Below are 22,657 nucleotides of genomic sequence, written 5' to 3' on the forward strand. Positions count from 1 at the left end.
ATTTCAAAGAGCCTAAGTATTTTATACAAAACAAAAATATTCTTAACAAACATACCTAATTTCAATTATGTTACTCTTTAATTCATTGTCATATTAACTATGTAAACATTGCATGGGGTAGTACTAATAAAAGTAAGCTTGAACTTCTCTATCGGCAGCAGAGGCATGTTACACACTTTTTAAGTGCACAAATTTTTTGGTCCATTTTACTCATCCAAAGTCTCTTTTATATGAAATGAAAGCTCTCAATATATTCAAGCTAAATCTTTTCAACATTTGTTTTATGTACAAATGTAAAAATAACTTAATGTTAACGAATCAGTTAAGCTAAAAGTCTATATATTAAAAAAGTTAAAGCTAATTAAAACTAAAAATTAAAAAAAAAAAAGTTTTAATAAACAGTACTTATAATAAGTTTATTTGTTATATTGAAGCTCTGAATTGAAACTTTAGGAAGTGTGCTCACAAGCAACAAAAGAAAAAATGTTACATCACGAGTTTCACAACATACTTTTTAAAATAAATGTCAGTATATAAGTTATTTATGTATTATTTTCTATAAGTATATATATACTTATACTAATATATATTGTATTAGTATAAGTCTATAATTTATTAAGTATACAATTTATTAAGTATATAATTTAGTCTAAATATTATATATATTAAATATTATATATATAGTATATTAAGTATTAAATATAACTAAATATACTAAATATTATATATATAATATATTAAGTCTAAATTTATTAAGTATATAATCAAGTCTATAAAATATTATTCACTTGATAATAATTAAATGGTGCATTCAGTTTAAATTAGAAAGCAGTTATTTATTTTGTACAAAAAATTGAATGAAAGTTATGAAGTCATTACTGCTACTGATAGAAGGGGATGTTTAGTATTTTCAAAACGTTTCATCCCAATGAGAATAGAAAATTTTAATTAAAAAATTAAAACTTGATTGAATTTTAAAAAATCAAAAGTTTTAATCTACAAGATTTTGTAAAAACATAAGATTCTTTTGCTTTATTGTTTTGATTTTTCACACATCTTTTGTAAATAAAAGAAATATTCTTAATCTTTTTATTTTTTATTTTTAACTATTATTTATCTTTAATTTAAATTTAAAACGTTTCTGTTGTTTAAAATGTCGGCAATCATGCTTTTTCATTTAACTCCAAAAGGTAGTCATCTTTTAGTTTAAATAGTAATCTTTTATTTTAAATGGCGATAGTTCATTGTTTTTATTTAATATCAAACTTGCAGTAACATATTTTCCAGTAGATAGACAAATACATTAACTAAAAAACCTAAGTTTTTTTGTCTGATTTCCAGGACTTCACATTAAGAAAATTCAAACAAAAAATTGTCCACTCTTTATCTTGTACGCGCCGGTACGCTTTTGAGTGACCCCCTCCCCATACTTGCATATGTAATTTATAGATGACTCCATGGTAACCCATTTCCAATTCTGAATATATCTCTCTTAAGGACTTAATGCCGAGCACGCATAATTGAGCTCGTTGATAACGTATTATAGTAATACGAGCGCAAAATATATCGCTGGACTATTTTATTCATCACATGCACTGATATATATATATATATATATATATATATATATATATATAGAACCCTTAGATGTTGTCCGAAAGTTTTTTCGATATTTTGTTGACAAAAAGTAAAAATTAAAATGCAAGACCGGAATTTTTTTTTTTTAATAATGATAGACTGCCTGCCCCAACCAAACCCTCAGTCGATGTAGCAGCACTCCCTTGCGGGTCAGGCTATTTGTCAGTCGATGTAGCAGCACTCCCTTGCGAGTCAGGCTATTTGTCAGTCGATGTAGCAGCACTCCCTTGCGAGTCAGGCTATTTGTCAGTCGATGTAGCAGCACTCTCTTGCGAGTCAGGCTATAAGATAGTCGATGTAGCAACACTCCGCGCATGATTTACAGTAAAAAAAATTAAAAAAAAAACATTTTATTAAAAAAAAGTTAAAAAAAAAACATTTTATTAAAAAAAATAAAAATAAAAACATTTTATTAAAAAAAATAAAAATAAAAACATTGTTTATATTGTTAAAAACATTCAAAATGTTATAAAAACATTCAGAATGTTTTTAAAAACATTCTGGTCAATTAAATTTGCGTTTTTGTGGTTTTTTTAAAAAACGATTAATTTGTAATTAAATTAATGGTTTTTACTTTCGTCCAACACGGAAATGTTGGACGAAAGTCAAAAGTAATTAAAAGTGACGTATGTGTTGGCGTATGAATCACTTTTTTCCTTCCGCTCTTCCTAAAGCCAACAATCTATAGTACTATATATATATATATATATATATATATATATATATATATATATATATATATATATATATATATATATATATATATATATATACATACATGCATACATACATACATACATACATACATACATACATACATACATACATACACACATACGTACATACACTACCGTTCATAATTATTCTATTGGCATTAACTTTTTTTAAAAATGCTGCTTTTTATTTAAAAAATTTTTTGCTTATTTTTGCACTACTAAGTAAGCATGAGAACATACAAAAAATATGCAATGAACCTTCAGATGGTGCGTCTTGGATGCATTCTAAGCTGATTCTAGATAAGACGCTCAAAGACGTCCTTTCCGGACATTCTAAAGACGTCATAAAAAGACTTAGATAAGACTTTCCGTTCAAGTGCAGTTATACAAAACTGATCCAGTAAATATGTCTTAAATGTTTAAAATACATTCTGTCTTTTGAACGTTTAAAAGACAAACTTTCTAGACCAGATTTTGAACAATAATAACCCTCGGAGTTTTCATCAGTTTTATTTTTTTTTTATAAGTTATTACTATTTTGAAAAAAAAGCACAATTATGTTTTCACAGGCAACCACTGCTCCTATGATGGTTAGGTTATGGGCTGGTTAGGATCAAGGGTAACTTGATGATTTCATTTAACCCTAGAGTCTTTCCTCAGAAAAGCTAGAAATTTAATTTATTATTCAAAATATGATTTTTTTTAACTATAATGTCTTAGTTTTTAATTTCTGCTTTGCGACTAAATAACAATTTTTTATTTTTAAAAAGTTAGGGAGTAAAAAATTACCATTTTATTTATTTATTTTACCAGTAATTTGTATTTGTTAACAACAAGTTTACATTCAAAATGTATGTATTCTGCTAGTTTTTGATGCAGCCTTAGAATTTGTCCACAATTTTTAGTAAAAGAAAAAAAAAATAGTATCGGACAAAATGGCAAAAAATATTGCGATAAAAATGAGCTATTTATATTTTCAAGAAAAAGTAAAATTAAAATAATGAACAATATTTATTAATATTTTAAAATAAAATTGACAGTTAAGTTCTACTCAAGCATAAACTTAAATTTTCTTATCTATATAAACTTATATATATATATATATTTATATTTACATACATTTATATACAATATTATACAATATTTATATATATATATATATATATTCTATCAGTTAATTATTTCACGAAGAGTGTCTGTAAAAATATCATCTTTGCTATCAATATCACTATCTGTGTCATCTGTATCGCTTGTTTCAATTATTTGATCAAAGTCTACTAAACTTTTTTGAACTTCTTGATCAGATGCAGTAGTTCGACATTTTCTACGCTTTTGCATATATTTTGCGAGAGAACTCTCAATACTTTTGTTATAATCTTCAAGCGACCAAAGACTATGGTTTCCAAGAATTACAACACAATCAGCATGTGCTTCGTGACTCAAAGAGAGTCTTATCTGATAAAATATTTGTGACAGTGCTAAATGTCCTTTCAACTTGTGAATTCGATCCAGATATACTCATAATTAATCAAACAAGGCAACATACATTTTTAAATTGAATAAAATATTTTTGAAAAATAATTTTCCACAAACTGCGCACAGGGTGATAGTCAAATTCAGTTTTAACTAGCCACTTTACTTTTTTCCAGTCTCTTCTGCGGCATCTCTTTGAAAATCAACACTTATTAATGGCGTTTTAAAATAATTGCTAAAAAGGTTGATTTCCAGCATTCCCGATTCTGGGTCTTCATATATCCAATGTATTGTATCAATAAATTTCATACTTCGAAAAAGTATAAATTCTCTTGAGTAGTCTTGAAATCTACTTGACAATTACAAAGAAAGTTATGAAAAAATCGTTTTTTTAATTTGACGAACTTCCATAATTGATTCATCATAAACAAAACTATTCGTTTCTAATACTACATTGACATACATACGTTTTTTAACGTGCCTTTGTTTATCGCCAGCCTTAGCAAATTAACCTTCTACATCATTTTTATCAGTGACCATGTAACGGTTTATAAAACTCAATAAATTCATCATCTTTTCCTATCGCTTGAATTTTGTCTTCTATCTCCAATAGAGTTCGATTTAACTGTTGGAATTTTATAAGCCAATAACTCATTAGTTTCAAATGTTTTTGCGACTGGAACTATAACATCTATGCTGTCTAGGTACAAACCAACTTTGCAAAGGAAAGAATGGCACTTAAATGATTTTAATAACCCCTTGACTTTTGCAACAGTTTGAATATTTTTCTGCTCGCTTGCATAATTTTGGTAAGCCATAATAAAAGCTGGCCATGTTTTTAACAGGCTACAACTCCTTTCCTCCTATGTCCAACAAACCTTGTTCCTGAAATTTTTGGTAAATTGTAGTGTGTTATACCAAGGCATATTGAGGCTGCTTCAACTTCGCTTTTAATTTATCAGAGTTCCTTAATAGATAGTAGTTAGCAATATAAAAGTTGTCAATTTTTGTAAAATCAGGGATTTCTTTAAATGCTTCTTTTACTGCCAATTCAACCCTATGAATAATGCAATGGATTTTTATCAACCATGGGTGACTCTGCTGCAATTGTGTCAGTACACCGTTATGTATACCAAAATTTACACTTGCACCATCTGCAGTTGCACATATCACTTTTTAGTAAAATGTTCAGATCTTATTTTAAATAATGGTGCATCTGATTCAAACATGCTGTTTATACCATTAGTTACTGAGTTTGAGTACTGCCACCAAAAAGTGACATGTCCAGCAACTCTGTGACCATGTAGATCGGTATACTACTTCTTTAGTGACTACCGTCACTAAGAATAGAAAAAAAGTTGCACCATTAAAGGTTTCCAACACATTTTTCACGTACGGAGTCAGCACAACATTTAATCATTTCTCTTCCAGCATAACTATTCTCATTTCGTTTAATAAAGCTTGCACCAGTTAATTTTGCACACTTCACCTTAAATAAAAATGTTAAGCGCATCCATTAAAAAAATAGAACTTGTAAGCATATACAGGTAGAAAAATAAAGCAAATATGGTAGATTAGGGTAACATGAGCACCTTCGTTATTATGAGCATAACCAAAAACTTCTAAGATGTAAGCAGTGAAGCTAAAGTTCCTTTATAATTTTTGAATCAACTTTATATGGGACTGTGACAATAATATGGTTAAAACAAGAATTAGTATAATTTGCTTAAAATTATATGTAGTAAATAGCAGCTCTCGTCTAATTAAAAAGCTATTCAATATTTTGTTAGAATATTATCATTACACATTACGCAAAATATCATCATTCGTTATTAAACATTTAGTTTTATAATAAACATTTAGTTTTGACTTTATTTAATAAAAAAACATTTTTGTGTAATACAAACGTGCTCAAATAACCCAGTGTTTTTAATTAAAATTACCTAGTTTAAAGTCCTAAAATTGCAGGTTTTGATTGCTTTTTGAATAAAATGAAAACATAGCAAAAAATTTTAATATTTTAACAATACAATATATCTTTAAGTAAAATTCAAAAAATTTGTAATTTTATCGTTTTCAAGGTTTGAGTTAATAAAGTTGAAAAAATAACAGACTATTTTTATTCTTTTTTTTTTTTTTTTTTTGTTTTTTTTTGCATAAAAAAAAGTAGTTTTGTTTCAATAAAAAATGACTTAAAATTTTTTAATGATTTATATAATAAATTTTGTTAATAACGCTTCATTATATTCCACAAATTAGTTCAATTTGTTATGTTGTTATTTCTTATACTTAATAAATATTATTTTTTAAACTTAATTTAAAGTGCTCATATTATAAAGTGGTCTGGGTAATATGGACACTTAGGCTACTTTTTTAAAACCTCTGTGTTTTTAAGAAAAATATTTTGGGTGTCTTAATATCTAAATAGATCATAAGTAGTGACCCCTAAAAATTGTTTATTTAAAAAATTTTGGATTAAGCATAATTAATTTAGAAAAAATTCTGATTTTGGCTTAAGGTGCTAATAATACCCTATTCTACCCTAACAGTTAAATAAAATATTATAATGGCAAAAATGTTATTTCACTCATATGTCAGAAAAGTTTTAAATCTTACCAGAACAGAAAAATGTGAATGAGGCATTGTAGGATGGCACCCCATTTCATAGGCAATTTTTACCAGATTGCGGTAGCAATTTATCATGAGTATTTCTTTCCATGACGATGGATCTAAGTAAAAGCTTTTTGACAAATTCTTAAAATCCACCTGTTGATAAATATAAAAATGATTTTTAAACAGAGTTCAACCTCTATCAATTTGATTACCAACTATTATCAATTTATTTTATTTTTTTGCTTGCAAAGACATTTTTTCATGGTACAAAAAAATTAGCGGGAAGCGAATCTTTTTTTATTAACAAAACGCTCATTTCTATTTCACTTAAAATATTTTTAAGTGCTTACTCCATTATCAACAATAATGAATATGGCAGTAATACGATTACTAGTTATGTTTTTGAAAAGAAAATAAGTTAATAACACCGCCAAATTTGCTTAACAGCAAAACGTAAATGCTAAATTACTTCAATAAAAAAAAATTGACATTTCTAATTACTTCAATATATAACAGCTGGAACAATTTATAATCAAATAGTTGTTTAAATCAAATAGTTGTTTACTTTAGTAAGTTACTAAAAGTAAAAAACTATTTGTTAAGTTACGTTAGTACTTACTAACGTACTTGAGCATATAAATTTCGAATTTCGAATCTTTTCATTTCTATATATTGTAAAAGTTGTCAAGTTTGGTAACCTAACTTTAAAACATTTTTATTTCTGACATAAAGAAGTATTTTTAATATCCACACCCTGAAATATAAAAATAGTTGTAGTGTTTATTTAATTTGTAAGAGTTGAATAATTAGAAAAAATAAATAAAAAATAGCATTTAACATTTTATATAGAACCAGTACATCTAGTTTGATAGAACTTATAAGTTTGGTCTAAGGAGCGGCTAATATCTGTTAAAATAGCCTAAATTTGTCTTTCAATTAAATCTCGGTCTTAAAAAAATGACTTCTTCGGCCCTTAGAAAGATTACATTATGCAATTGTTATTGTTAAATATAAATTTTTTTTTCAAAAAAATATTTTGCTTGCGTTTTATTATTTAAAACATTATTTACACACAAATTTTCAATAAAATAAAACAATTTAAAATAAATTAAAAACATTTTTTTTATGTCATTTTTGTCAATTAGTAACGTGTTACTAAGCGATGAAAAGTACCATCTACAAAGACTATAGGAACTGCGCATAATTTACAAGTGTGTGAAACATTTTAAAATTAAAGTATTATTTAAGAAAAAAGAAATAACAGTTAATAATCAAAAATAAAGTTCAGAAGCAAATAAAAAAATTAAACATACAAATTGTATCAGAAGGTCGCAAATAAACAATATCATTTTTTATGGATTCATATTCACTAAGTTACAACAAATATTATTAAAAAAAAAAATTGTAAAAATTAAATTACTTTTAATTTTTACAATTTTTTAAGGGGCGCCAAATGAAAAGAAGGTACCTTAAAAAAAAAAAAGATCCTTCATCTATAATATAGAAAAATTTTAATAAATAAGGGCGCCAATCAGGGTTGCTGTCCCAGAGCGTGACCGCTCTCGGCAGCCTGCTATTAACTTATATGCTTTTAAATTGAAATGGCTTGAAAATAGCAGAAGTTATTAAAATAAAACATCAACAATTTTAATTAAACCCTTACATTTTTGGCTCCTTCTTTATTATTGTCAAAATCTTCATTTTCCAATTGTATAGCATATTGGTGAGTCCTACTTGATATATGTCTACTAGTGCTATCTTTTTTAATATTACTCGTTCCATTTATAAATCGTAAGGCAGCTGCTCTTACTGCTCCATTAGTTCTTTATAAAATAGTACTTCGATGAAGAGCACTCAATTTACATATGATTTTCACTGCATAAGTAGTTTCTTTTTCTGTAATGGTTTCAATTTGAAAATCCTTGACAAACTCCCATCTATTAAAAGTCTTCAAAGTAACTCTCTTACTTTTCAAAGTACTATCCGTATTCTAATTTTAAAAATTTGGTAAAGAATAGGAAAAGTAAACTTTTTATATATCCTAGTTTGTCGTCATTTATATAGAAATATAAATAGTCATTAGTGAAGAATAACAACTGACATTAAAATGTGCCTTGTTATAAATTTCATGGAGTCTGCAATGTGTGCCTTCATTAGGAAATTTCCTTATTGACGCGTTAAAAGTGTTAAGTAGAAATTATACTCTATTCTTGATTTAACTAAGTTTATGTTTTCAAAATCATATGTAAATTGCCTTGTTTTTTGTTACTAATAACAATAACCGATTTTATTAATGATTTTTTATAAAATTTGTCATAACTTATCAAAGTATATAGTATGCTATATATTTTGATAAAAAAAGCTTAATAAAGCTAAAGTTTTTTCATTAGAAAATAACGCACATATCCAACATAATTTTCATTCAAACTTTTTTACATAACTGTCAAAGTGGTTTTTTTGTAAATTTAATTACTTCTTTTATCTTACCACTTATTAGAGCAATTTAAAAGTTAAAAAAATATCAAAGTTGCTTCATGTAAATTGCTCTAGGCATACATATTTGGTACGTAAATTTCCGGCTACTTAACGCTTTTGAACAAACGCTGTATATATATATATATATATATATATATATATATATATATATATATATATATATATATATTTTTTTTAGCATGGTAGTCGAAAATTTTCTTCCATAAACTGTAGTTTTAAAAAGAGCACTTATAAACCAGACCAAAAAAAGTTTAAAAACTTTAATAAATTTTTTTTTTATTAAATGGTGTTTGCCCAAACCAAACCCTCAGTCGATGTACCGGCACTTCCTTGCAGCAGCAGGCTATAAAATTGTCAATATAGCAGCACTCCCTTGTAGCAGCAGGTTAAAAGATAGTCGATGTAGCAACACTCCCTTGTAGCAGCAGGTTATAAGATAGTCGAATTAGCAGCTCTCCGCGCATGTTTTTCAAATGTGTTTTAATAAGACAAAAAACAAAAACACTATTGGTTGAAAAAAATTTCAAGTAATTATTATTGCGGTTTTTTAAAAAACGATAAAACTTAATGTACTTCCACATTAATTTAATTGTTTTAACTTTTCGACTGCAATAAAATGTAGCTTAATTGTCAAAGTCGCAAAATTGTTGTTAAAAGAGGATTTTTCACCATAAAATTTCTTTCGACTATGAGATGAATATGGATGTATATATATATATATATATATATATATATATATATATATATATATATATATATATATATATATATATATATATACATACTCATCTCGACTACGAGATGAGTATGAATGTGTATATATGTATCTATATATATACACACACAATTTTAAAATGTATTCTGAAAATTAGAGTGCTCAATGTTCTTAATATGGGTGTGTGTGTATAAATGTATATATATATATATATATATATATATATATATATATATATATATATATATATATATATATATATATATATATATATATATATATATATATATATATACACACACAATTTTAAAATGTATTCTGAAAAATAGAGTGTTCAATGTTCTTAATATGTGTGTGTGTGTGTGTGTGTATATATATATATATATATATATATATATATATATATATATATATATATATATATCCTTATCTCATAGTCGAAAGAGACTTTTAATGTAAAAAAAGGTCTCTTTTAACAACAATTTTGCGACTTTGACAATTCGACAAATAAGATACATTTTGTTGTCGTTGAAAAGTTAAAACAATTAAATTAATGCGGAAGCACATTAAGTTTTATTGTTTTTTAAAAAACCACACTAATAATGACTAAAAAGCTTTTTTTAAAACATGCGCGGAGTGTTGCTACATTGACTATCTTATAGCCTGCTGCTACAAGGGAGTGTTGCTACATCGACTATCTTATAGCCTAACTCACAACGCAGTGCTGCTACATCGACTAACAAATAGCCTGAGTCACAACAGAGTGCTGCTACATTAACTGAAAAATAGCCTGACTTGCAATGGAGTGCTGCGACATTGACTGAGGATTTGGTTGGGGCAGGCAGTCTATCAAATAACTAAAAAAAAAATATTTTTTTGTCTTTAAAATAAAAATAAACCTAAAACTGACATTTTATGGTAAAAACTAGTGATGTGCGAAATTCGAAACTTCGATTACGAATTCGAAACTGACTTTTAGTTTTGTTTCGAATCAAACTTTTTTTTTAGTTTCAAGCAATTCGAATTTTCGAAGTATAGTATCTTTGTTTCGAAGCGAACCCCAAATTAATCGAATTTTATCGTTTAAAAGTGAAAGAAAAAAGTTATACAGTTCTTCAATGGCGGATAGTAACGATGGTAATTGTCGAAGTATTGTCTGGGAATTTTTTAGTAGACAAAAAACGAATGGCAATAGAATTATAGGCATTTGCAAAATAGGAACATGCAAGTTACCTGTCCAGTATCCAACTGGAGCAACAACAGATCTTTATGCTCACTTACATGCTGCTCATCCGAAAGCGCATAAAGAGTGTGTAGCGAGAAATGAAGAGAATCGTAAAAGAAAACTTGCAGAACAAGAACTGAAAAATGAAAATAAGAAGCAAAGTAAAGTTGATGACCTTTTTATTAAGAAAGCACATTGGTCATCAAGTCATCCAAATGCCATCGCTATGACGAATTCGGTTGGTCGCATGCTTGCTCTAGACATGTTGCCATACGACTTTGTAGAAGGCGGAGGATTCAAAGAACTGATGAAATTAATGGAACCACAATATCTGGTGCCAAGCAGAACTACGTTTTCAAGATCAGTTGTACCTGAGTTTTATTGTTGTGTAAAACAGAAAACCGCTAATGAAATATATCGAGATTTTGAAGATATTCCTTCATGTTCATTCACGACTGACCTGTGGACTTCGAGGGCGTAAGATCCATTTATTTATTTCTGTCTGTCATATGTAAGCCCTGAATTTGAGCTAAAGACATTTGCATTAGAAAACAACCCATTTCCAGGAGAATATACCTGCGAAAGCATTCTTGAATCTTTAGGCAAGACTTTTGATAATTGGGAGCATCCTCGGGCTGTTCCAATTTATACGTTGCGTGATAATGGCAGTAATATGAAAAGCACCATGAATCTCTCACAATCATTTTATGATCTTTCTTGTTTTGATCACACTTTACAATTACCCATCAATGATGCCATGAGTGAAATTGATGGAATGCAGACTGTCCTTTCCAAAAGCCGTCGTATTGTGTCACATTATCACCATAGCTGCCAGGCTACACAGAATTTGCACAGAGAGCAGAGCAATTAGGAAAGGTAGAACGAGAACTGATAATCAATGTTGCTGCTAGGTGGAACTCGGATTACTTTATGCTGAAGAGATTATGCGAAGAAAAAGATGCTATATCTGCAGAGCTAGCAATAAGTGAAAAAATTGATAACTTGACTAATGCAGACTGGAAGCTTGCTGAAGGCTATCACACAATTCTTGCTCCATTTGAACAAGCAAGTAGAGAATTATGTGGCAAGAACTACCCAACGTTGTCTATGAAAATTCCGGCTTTGCATGGCTTGAATCAGCAATTGCAGCGATTCATCAATGATCCTTCACATAAGGGTTGTGGTGTACTTATTGCTCGAAAATTAAAGTTAAAACTAGATCGACGATTTCCGCAATTCATATCAGCTTTGCCTGATGCAGCATGTATATTTCTTGATCCACACTACAAATCCATTTTCTCTGAACAACAGCAGGCTACTGTTGTAAACAGTCTTCATCAGTACTCTAAGGAATTCTGATCTCGTGGCGGTACTGGTGTTGGTGGAGGTGGACATTGTGCCTTGCGCGATCATGACACAAACTTAGTTCAAGGTACAATTCAATTACGTTTTATGTTACGTGATTAACACAGATTAAAACTTGATGGTAATGGTAATGGCCTGCAGTTCAAATTTAACTTTCAGATTTACTGCATTGTGGTTTAATTTAATTACAAATGAATAATAAAACAATAATGCATAGGTTTTCATTTCTGTTTGCTATTTTTGTTTTACATCTATTTATATTATATAATACTTTGTAGGAACATCTGCTAGTGCTGGTGCTCCCGCTCCTGCTTTTGGAAGTGCTGGTCCTGGTTCAGGTCCTGGTCGAACATCAGCTGCAGCCTCCAAGCCAAGTAGTTTATGGGATGACTTCGACAGCATGCTTACAACAGCAACTGCGAATAGGATGCTGCCAGTTGATGATGCAGCTTCTGTGCAAGAGGAGGTCAGAATGTATATGATTGAACCTCCTATTGGAAGGAACGCCAATGTACTTGATTGGTGGAAAGTTAATCATCACCGTCTGCCGAAACTCTCAAGAACAGCGAGGGCACTATTGGCTATTCCAGCAACTTCTGTAAATTCGGAGAGATTGAACTCAACGTCTGGTAACATTGTTACAAGAAAGCGATGTAATCTACTCTCTGAGCATGTGGCTGAACTAACTTTTATTCACGAAAATTTGTAGTATAGCACATAGCAGTAGCGTACCGAAGCGAGACTGCCCTGCCAGCCACAGTCAGTACAGTACACTGTAGATTAAGGTCTCGGACTTTCTGGAACAATTGCCTATGCATGTACTACTACTTTACATAACTGTATAGCATTTGCATTCATTATAGCATTGTACTTTTACTTGTATTGTATTATCTGTTAAACTATAACTGTAAATATAATACTAGTCCTAGTCTTTATTCTATGCACTGCATTGCAAGTACTTGACTTGATTTTTTTTAACTTGAATTATTACACATTGTAATTGTATTGTATGATACTAGTCTCATTTGATTTCATTCACTTTTATTTGACTCTAGAGTCTAGTCTGTGTTGCTTAGTATTTTGTTTACATTGTAAAACTGCAATATGATTGGTTAATTAATATAAAATGTATGTTTCATTTCTGTTCTGTGTTCTGTCACACACTATAAATTTTTACTATTTAAATACCAAATTTCAATATCAGTGCAGCGTACTTTCGAATCGAATTGAATTCGAACGAAAGTGGCTTAGTTTCGTTTCGAATCGTTTCAAACTTAAAATCTTAGTTTCGCACATCATTAGTAAAACTTAAAGATGATAATGAAAGAGTATATATATATATATATATATATATATATATATATATATATATATATATATATATATATATATATATATATATATATATATATATATATATATATATATATATATATATATATATATATATATATATATATATATATATATATATATCAGGCCTTGTTAAGAAGCGTTACGCAGCTCGCATTTTGCTTGCGAAAAGGCGATTTGCCTAAGCGTTCAGCAGTTTTGCGCTACACAAAAACTTATATCTTTTAGAATATTTTAATTATCTTTTGATTGTCGTTAACGTGACGTTTATTCAGAAGAAATAAAGTCGTAAGTAAAAGCATTTAACCGCAATTGTAAACTAATAGATTTTTTGTTAAAGAAACAGTTTGTTAAATAATTTTTTTGTTATTGTTAAAAATTAGTTAAAAAAAATTAAGTGTTTTAATAAGTTTTATCTTAAGGAATTAAATATATAAATTTCTTTTAAATATAAGATTTATTTTTAGTCATAATAGTTTAAAAAATGTACGATTTATTTTAATGTAAATATTTTATTAATAAGATATTTTGTTAATTCAATAACGTAAACTTTTAATGACGTTCGTTTAATTTATCAAAATAAATTACGATCACGAATATGTTATCGGTAACTGATAAACAACAAAAAAAAACTCTTTCTTGTTTAAAAACATTAAAATGAGTTCACATATTAAATAAGAAAAAATTTATTAACAGTTAATAAAATAACCAAAAACATTATTTTACGTTTCATGAAAAAAATATTTTTTTCAAAATAAAATTTAGTTCATGTTTGAAAAAAATAATAAAAATGATTTTTTAAATAAGAACTTAGATTTTATTTGTAACTTTTGTTATAGTGAGAAAAAAACAAACTGTTTGTATGATTTTTAACGCGTTTATAAAATAACTTTAATTACAATGCGGTACTTGAAAAGACGCGAGTGACGCAATATAACTTCTAACGATGCAAAATATATTTGATGAGTTGAGTTACTTAGAAATGCGTTACGCGTTTTCGCTACGCAGCGAAATCTCGTAACAAGGCCTGATATATATAGGTATATATATATATATATATATATATATATATATATATATATATATATATATATATATATATATATATATAGGTAGAATATATATATAAGAGGTTGAATTTATTACCAAAAAAAAAATTTTCGTGGAATTGACCACATAGTACATGTGTATATATATATATATATATATAAATATATATATGTATATATATATATATATATATATATATATATATATATATATATATATATATATATATATATATATTTATATATATAGGTAGAGCATGCACGAAGGTACTCATGCATCAACTACAGGTTTGGGTTGGGGCAGATGAAAAATTATATTTTTTAAATATAGAATTTGACTTATGTTATTCTTTTTGAATTCTTATTATTAAGCCATATGTCTTTTATTGTCTTAGAATATACTGTGCATTGACATATTGAATAAGTTATACTTTTGTTGTCATAGAATATACTATGACAATATTATTGTCTTTTATAACAATAAAAGTTGTAAAACAATTTTTGTCTTCTTTTTTATACAATGTATTTGTATACACAATTATCTTCGTGTATATGTGTAACAATGTATATTGTGATTGTATATACAATGACAATATAGATAGTATTCTTAATGTATATTTTACTATAAAAAAATCCTTATGAAAATTATAAATGTAAAAAAAACTTTTTTTTGGTAATAACTGTTGCAATACCAATAAAATTTGTAAAAATTATTGATTACTAATAGTATTTTTGTTCAGCAAAATTGTTTATTTAAGCTTTTTACAAATTTTGGGTAAAATTTTTTGTTTTTAGTTTATTTAGACTTTTTATTTTATCAAAAACTATAAAAACGGTTTTTGATATAATTATCTATATAAAAAAATAGTCTAAATTTTTTTAAAATTTATCTATTTTATATATACTAAAACTATATATAAATTAAATTGTTAAGAAAAATTTAAGAAATAGTCTATCAAGATCATAATAATTAAATTAATAACATACAATCTAATCTATTCCAAACAACTGTATGAAAGTTATTTTAATTTAGATTTCAATGTTATTTTTAGATTATATATAAAATGGCAAACGCATTTAACCACCATCAAATAAAATATCTATGAAAAGTTAACCATAAAACCAAATGTTCCCAACCGGTGCAAAAAAAAGCGTGACTTTAATTTTAGTTTACATATTTGTTTGATCTGTGTTTCTTTATAATAAGGCTTACTTCTGAATGTAGTTCAGATGTCTTATGAATATTCCACGCTGATCAAAAATAATGTTTTAGTTTCAAGAAGGTCTAGGATGTTCAGGATGTAAACTGAACATACATTATATGTACGTCCAGTGTTTGCTGGGTATTTGATAATTTAAAAGTATTTTGATTAAAATGCTTTGATAAAAATTATAAGAATAATAAAAAAGCTTAAGTGGGCAAAATTACAAAAAAAAAATGGACCATTAATAATTGCAAACATGGACCGATGTGTTAAAGTTTTAAATCTTTGGTTTCAATATAAGATTGCTTATCTGAAATAAAAAACCGTTGAATGTATGATAAAATAAAGTGAATTATCGACTGTAAAACATGGTGGATTTAATGTTAATGTGTGAGGCTGTTTTGGTTGGAATACCACTAGTGACAGTGTAAAAATAGAGAAATTACTAACAATAGTTTATTTGTACACCTAAAAAACCATGTTACACCTTCAGAAAGATAGGTTAATGGGAAGATATTTATATATTCAGAAGAAAATGACTTGAATTTAAAACATATTTTTCAAAAAAATATATTCGTTATTTGACTGAGTCCGAAAACAATCAAATTTTGAATAGAATGATTTGTCCTCCCTAATCACGAACTCGCTCTCCTTTTTATGTGAGGAATTAAAAGTAATGTCAAAAATTAATGTCTAATGATGCATAAGATGTGGAAAAAACTTATTATTTAGTGGCATACAATTGACTTTGACAAATTGGATTAGTTGTTATTGTTCAAGAATATGTATGTTGTTATTGTCGCTAAAGGTGATTAAAAAGCAAGTAAATTATAAACTAATCTAATGGGATCTAATATTGATTTTTTTGTAAATCTAATAAATACGAATATAACATATAATTCTGTTAGACTTTGCTTTAATTTTCTCTCCCAATAGTAAGTAAAGCTTAGATATCTTATTTCGAAAAGTACAACCATTCAAATAATTATGGATGTTAGTATATGTGTGTGTGTGTGTGTGTTCAGCAAGTATATATATATATATATATATATATATATATATATATATATATATATATATATATATATATATATGTATATATATATATATATATATATATATATATATATATATATATATATTTATCACGATTTAAAAAAACTTTTTGTGTTAAAAGTGTTTGAGAAGTTTATTAAAAAGGTTTTTAAAGACACAGCGGATTTAAGAGATGAAGTTGTGAAATACTGGATTGCAACATTGGAGGTTGAATGCAGCCTACTAGTTATAAATTATTTAACAATTTTTTGAGTTAAAAGAGTTTGCAATTCTACTTGCGATTGTAAAAATGGTTGAGACATTGGACACAATATATGTTTGGAGAATTATGCAGAATATTTATAGGAGTCGAACAACTCAACCATTTACTGAAAACACTACAACTAATAAGTACGAAAAAAATAAAATACTGCGAGGCATCAAAGGACCAAATGGGTTTAGTGCATTTTAACTTTTTTTCAAAGAATATGGTTTTAGGATAGATCATGCTACAATGCAAGCCAAAAGAATAATTAAATCAAAAATAGGAATTTTGATTACTATTATTTTTAATAATATATATTTGTTGTTGGGAGAAAATAAACTTGGGGTCAGCTAATCTGACCAATATCAGTTTAAATCCAATCAGTTAGTTCTTATAGACAGAAAGAAATGTTTTAACGATTTATTATGTTAAACTACATATATTTCAAAAATAGAGAACTTAAAGATCTCTTTTCAAAATGATATTAACTGTAACATCATATATAATCAATTATGTCATCAATATTTTATCTTGTTTCTTTAAATCAAAATCAAATAAAAGTTATTAATTAAAAGTCAAGCTTCTATTGTAAATTTAACGCATAACTTGATTAAAAAATATTTCTTTAATTAATTTCTATAATTAATGCTAGATGTTTTCTACTGGAATACAAGAATTTTAGGTGTAAGGTAAAGTGGGGTAACATTCACACATCTTTATAAAATATTTTTGTTAGTTGTGACAAACTAAATTTGTTATGCAATATTTTTATGTGTTTAACAATGATAATGCTGCCATAAACTGATGAAGAATTTAATCAGTTATCTAATATTTTTGATAGATAATAATTTTGTTTTTTAGGTTCAACTGTTAATGTTACCCCTATATGGGTAAAATTTACAGTAGTATGTTAATTACTTTAAATGTTAGAGTTCCATCATGAGGGGTAACATTATGATTGGAATATTGACAAACAAAATAGACAAAACATTTTTAATATATAGTAGTAAAATTGTAATGATAATGTAATGTTATATTATTTTTTGAAAGATATCTATTAGCTTCAGTTCTAATAGTGCCTACTTACTAATGTAAAAAAGTATGTTAGTTTATGTTTAAAATTTTTTCCTCTAAAAATTAAATTATTGAATTCTACATCACATTAATGACTCAATAACTGATTGTGGCGAAATCCTGCAGTGCTGTAATTTTTGTTGGACTTCTTCGTTACAAATTTTTAAGTGTTTGGTTTAATTTCAAAAACAACAAGGAAATTTTTACATTCGCAGGTTTGGATGTTTTGTTCTTACTAACACTAAGCAACATTGTTAGGTGTGGATTTTAACCTTTTACAAGTGTCGGTTTTTAGATCTATTGACATTTGATGTATTGGTACATTCCTTTTCTTTTTTTAAAGAATTACTCATTTAATTTAGAGTTTGTTTGATTCCATTTCATGTAACTGTGAAAGATTCATCAGATGTAAGACATTCTGCCAACTATTGCTTGGTTCTTGGCCCATGGGATGACTTAAGCATTTCTGTCAATGTTATCTCAAAACTGAAATATAGGTTTAAAAATAAAAATGCTACAAAAAAATTTAAAATCCTTAGTATTTTGAAACAACATCATAGAAACACATGTAAAAAAATTATACCCTCCGTATTGCGTTGTTGTTTACACTTGCTATTATGTGGATAAGAATAGTTATATTTATTCATTTTACATCTTTTAAATGAACATTTGGTTTCAACATCTGTTAAATTAGTTTAAACAATACTTAACAAGTGACTGGTAAAAACATTTAATCTAATACATGTCAATGTTACCCACATGTCAAAGTACCTTACCTTATTCTATCTATAGTAAGCATATGGACAAAACATATATTTATACATATAGACTGTTTATAGTAAGTTATTTAAAAAATAAACATGTAGAAAATAAATTGTGATTTAAAACTTTGCTTGAAAATTTTTTTTCTTCTCAAAACATGTAAAATGTGACTAAGCTTCTTTATGAAAAATCTTCAATAGCAATAATAACATTAAGAAGTTTATGTTTACTTTAATAATAATATTTTAATAATTTGATGACAATAATAAATTTAAGAGTATATTTTAATAAAAGTATCAAGAAGGTAGAATAAATTATTTTTCAGAATATTATTGTCAATGACCCAACAAGAAAATTGCTAAATACCAAACTGTATGAATACCAATCTCTATGTCGATGATACAAAAATGCTTTTATAACTATTCTCAAAACTATACCCTACTTAATTCAAATTACTTAAATCAGGTCTTAACTTTACCTTAACTTCTGCAATATAACATATCACAGTGTGTAGTTGTGCATTATGGCCATAACAACAAAGAGTTTTTCATATTATAAAAACAGTTGAAAGAGTCAGATACAGAATGAGAAGTGTTCTTTAGTACAAATCTAAAGTATAAAAATCAAGTTTTTATTTCTTCTAACAAAACAGGTCAAATCTTTTGTTGAATTAAGAAAGACTTGGACTGCTTTATATAACTTTTATTTCTTACTACAGTTTGCAATTTCAATTTCTATCTCAATTTAGTATTTACTTAACAGTCATTAGCTGATTAGTCATTCCTTTCTGGAAATTGCTGGATTGATGTTCAAATTGTCAATATGTGATCAGATTAAAATTTAATTTTAAAAATTTACCACAAAGTTATGCAAATTTAAAAACATTCTTTTTTATAGGCTTAAAGCAGATATGTACTTTTAAAGTTAAGGAATCTCATATCCAACTTTGAGAATGAGATTCCTTAACCTTTCCTTTAAATAAATTAACCATACCTTTAAATAAATATGTTAGATAAGAAGATAATAAATAAACTTAAATGAGAATTTTTTCAGAAATAATAATTTTATTAATGTTTAATTAGTTTGTTAGAATTAATAACTTTTTTTTTCTATTAGTTCCTTCAAATTCACCAGATACTGATAGCAAGTTTTGTGTTAAAAAATATAATTATTGTTTAAAATTAACAATGATTATGAGAAAGGGAAACCTCTTTATGTTGGCTATTTTTCTTTAAAGTTCTCTAAAATTTCAACATTTAAACATATGGTTGGTGTAATAATAAATAAAATTGCAACATGCAAACATATGGTTGGTGTAATAATAAATAAAATCACAACATTCAAACATATGGTTGGTGTAATAATAAATAAAATCACAATATTTATAAAGATGGTTGGTGTAATAGTAAATAAAATCATAACATTCAAACATATAGTTGGTGTAATAATGAATAAAATCACAAGATTCAAACATATGGTTAGTGTAATAATGAGTGGTAAGAGGTATATGGATGAAAAATTATTTTAAAAAGAAATCGAAAACACACCATTATTTTTTACTTAATTAATTTACTAAAATAATTGTCACAAAATGTACTAACTCACTCAGACACAACAATGTAAAATTGTTTTTTTATCATATTTTTTTTTTAATGTTTTAATAAAAAAAGAGCAATCATTGGCTTAATCTTAAATGGCCTTTCAATCACAAAATGTAATAAGAAACTCATTACTCAAAAAAACAAAACGAAAATCTAAATAATAACTTGGTTAAGAATTCAAATATATTGTAAATTCAAATTTTAGAAATAAAAAGTTAAATTTGTAATTTATAGTTTCTGAATACGAATCTATGATAATTGTGCATACTAAAATATTTAAGATGATGATGATGTGATGATGAATTATTTATATTTAGATACATCAGAGATATGCACAGCGCTGAAAAATTATTATCGTGAAAATTATGGAAAAGTAAATGAAATTCAACCACCATTAAAAGCACCTGCAAATGTTGATCTAATGGATAACTTTGTTGATCTATGTATCGTTGATGCAGTTAATACTCAAATGGATGTTGTTTTTAGTTTTGAACGAAAAAAATTTCTTGAAAGGCAAACAAACTATATACCCATTTCATATAGTGAAATTTTTATGAAAGAAAAATCTGCAGTATTAATATCTGGAATAGCTGGTATTGGAAAAACATGGTTGCTTCAAAAATGTTTGCTTGATTGGTCAAGCGATTTAATTTGGAGAAATGTTGAACTTGTGTTTTATTTGGAATGCAGAAGGCTTAATCAATATCCAAATATTTCAAATATTAGTGAATTACTTAATGTTTTTTACAAAGATATTATAAATGATTTCAAAATTAGTAATCATCCTGCACTGTTTATAATTGATGGATTAGATGAGTTTAAATTTCTAAATGAATTGATAAATCGCAGTTTAAGTTGTAACAATCCAATCGTTAATGCTTTAACAGAAATTCAAAAATACAAATATGTAGTTGCTGGTAGAGTTTATGCAATTGATCAATACCAAAGTATATCTACAGAGCATCGAAATAAGTTAACCATTCAAATAATGGGGTTTAACCAAAAAGGAATACATAATTATATAGAAAAAAAAGTTAGTGATGAAAAAAAAGATGTTGTGAAAGAAACTTTAAACAGCTCTCCAATTGCAAAAGCCATGGCATCTGTTCCGTTTTATTTATGTTCCATGTGTAAAATTATTTGTGATTCAAAAGAAATAAATAAAATTTCTTTCTTAACAATGACAAATTTATATGCAAGTATTTTTTTATACTTTTTTCAAAATCACATCATAAAAATGAATAAATTGATCAATGAGATAATTAAAGAGGATTCCAATAAAAAATATATTTTAAATATTTGTAAAATTGCATATAAGTTGTTTGTTGAAAATAAAGTAATTTTTTCAGAAGAAGAAATTCAAACTTTTATCATTGATTTTGATAACAATGAAAGTAATCTTTTTGGATTTATAGAAAAGATCGAAACAAATCTGGGATGTTATTATCAATTTGCACACTTAACAATAATGGAGTTTTGTGCATCTGTATATGCATATAATTGTTTAAGTATTGAAGAGATTATAGCCACTAAAAAGCTGGACAGTTGTTTATCGATGATTTTTGGATTATCTAATAAATGCCAAAATAGTTTATTAAAATTTCTTGTTAACTTGAATCCTTCGAAAAATTGCTTTGAAAAACTTTTGTATTCTAATTTAGGTAAGTTCTAATACGCATTAATATGGATCATTGTATAGAAACATAAAGCTGCTTAATAAGATATGATAAATATATAAATTTTTACCTTATGTTTCTGAAAAAAAAGATATTTCTGTCACTGCAATTTATTTTGGGGGTAAGTACAGTAATTCTGTCATTTCTAAATTTTTCTTGTTTTATGTTATCATGTATATAATTTATATTTAATTATTTTTATACTACTACAAAAACTTGATTAACGTCAAGTAAATTGTTTTTAAAACAAAAGAAAAACAAAAACTGATTTTAAAATAAATATTGAGTTATTTATCAAATTTATCATTTTGCAATTTAATGCAAATTACTTGCAAAATTTATTTTTGTAAATTTATTTGACATTTTAGGATGATTGTTTTAAAAGCTTTTTAACTT

General features: G+C 26.6%; 1 protein-coding gene across 2 annotated transcripts in view; it reads left to right on the plus strand.

Annotated features, from left to right (window-relative positions):
• Positions 1-22,657, plus strand: part of LOC136076738 (NACHT, LRR and PYD domains-containing protein 3-like) — a 39,108-nt gene that overhangs the window by 12,948 nt on the left and 3,503 nt on the right. For both annotated transcript variants that reach the window (XM_065790139.1, XM_065790140.1), the window contains exon 5: positions 20,903-22,246. In XM_065790139.1, coding sequence (XP_065646211.1) covers positions 20,903-22,246 — 1,344 coding nt within the window. The remainder of the gene's footprint in view (positions 1-20,902; positions 22,247-22,657) is intronic.

This window comes from Hydra vulgaris, chromosome 02, assembly GCF_038396675.1.
Source record: "Hydra vulgaris chromosome 02, alternate assembly HydraT2T_AEP".
Lineage (NCBI taxonomy): Eukaryota > Metazoa > Cnidaria > Hydrozoa > Anthoathecata > Hydridae > Hydra > Hydra vulgaris.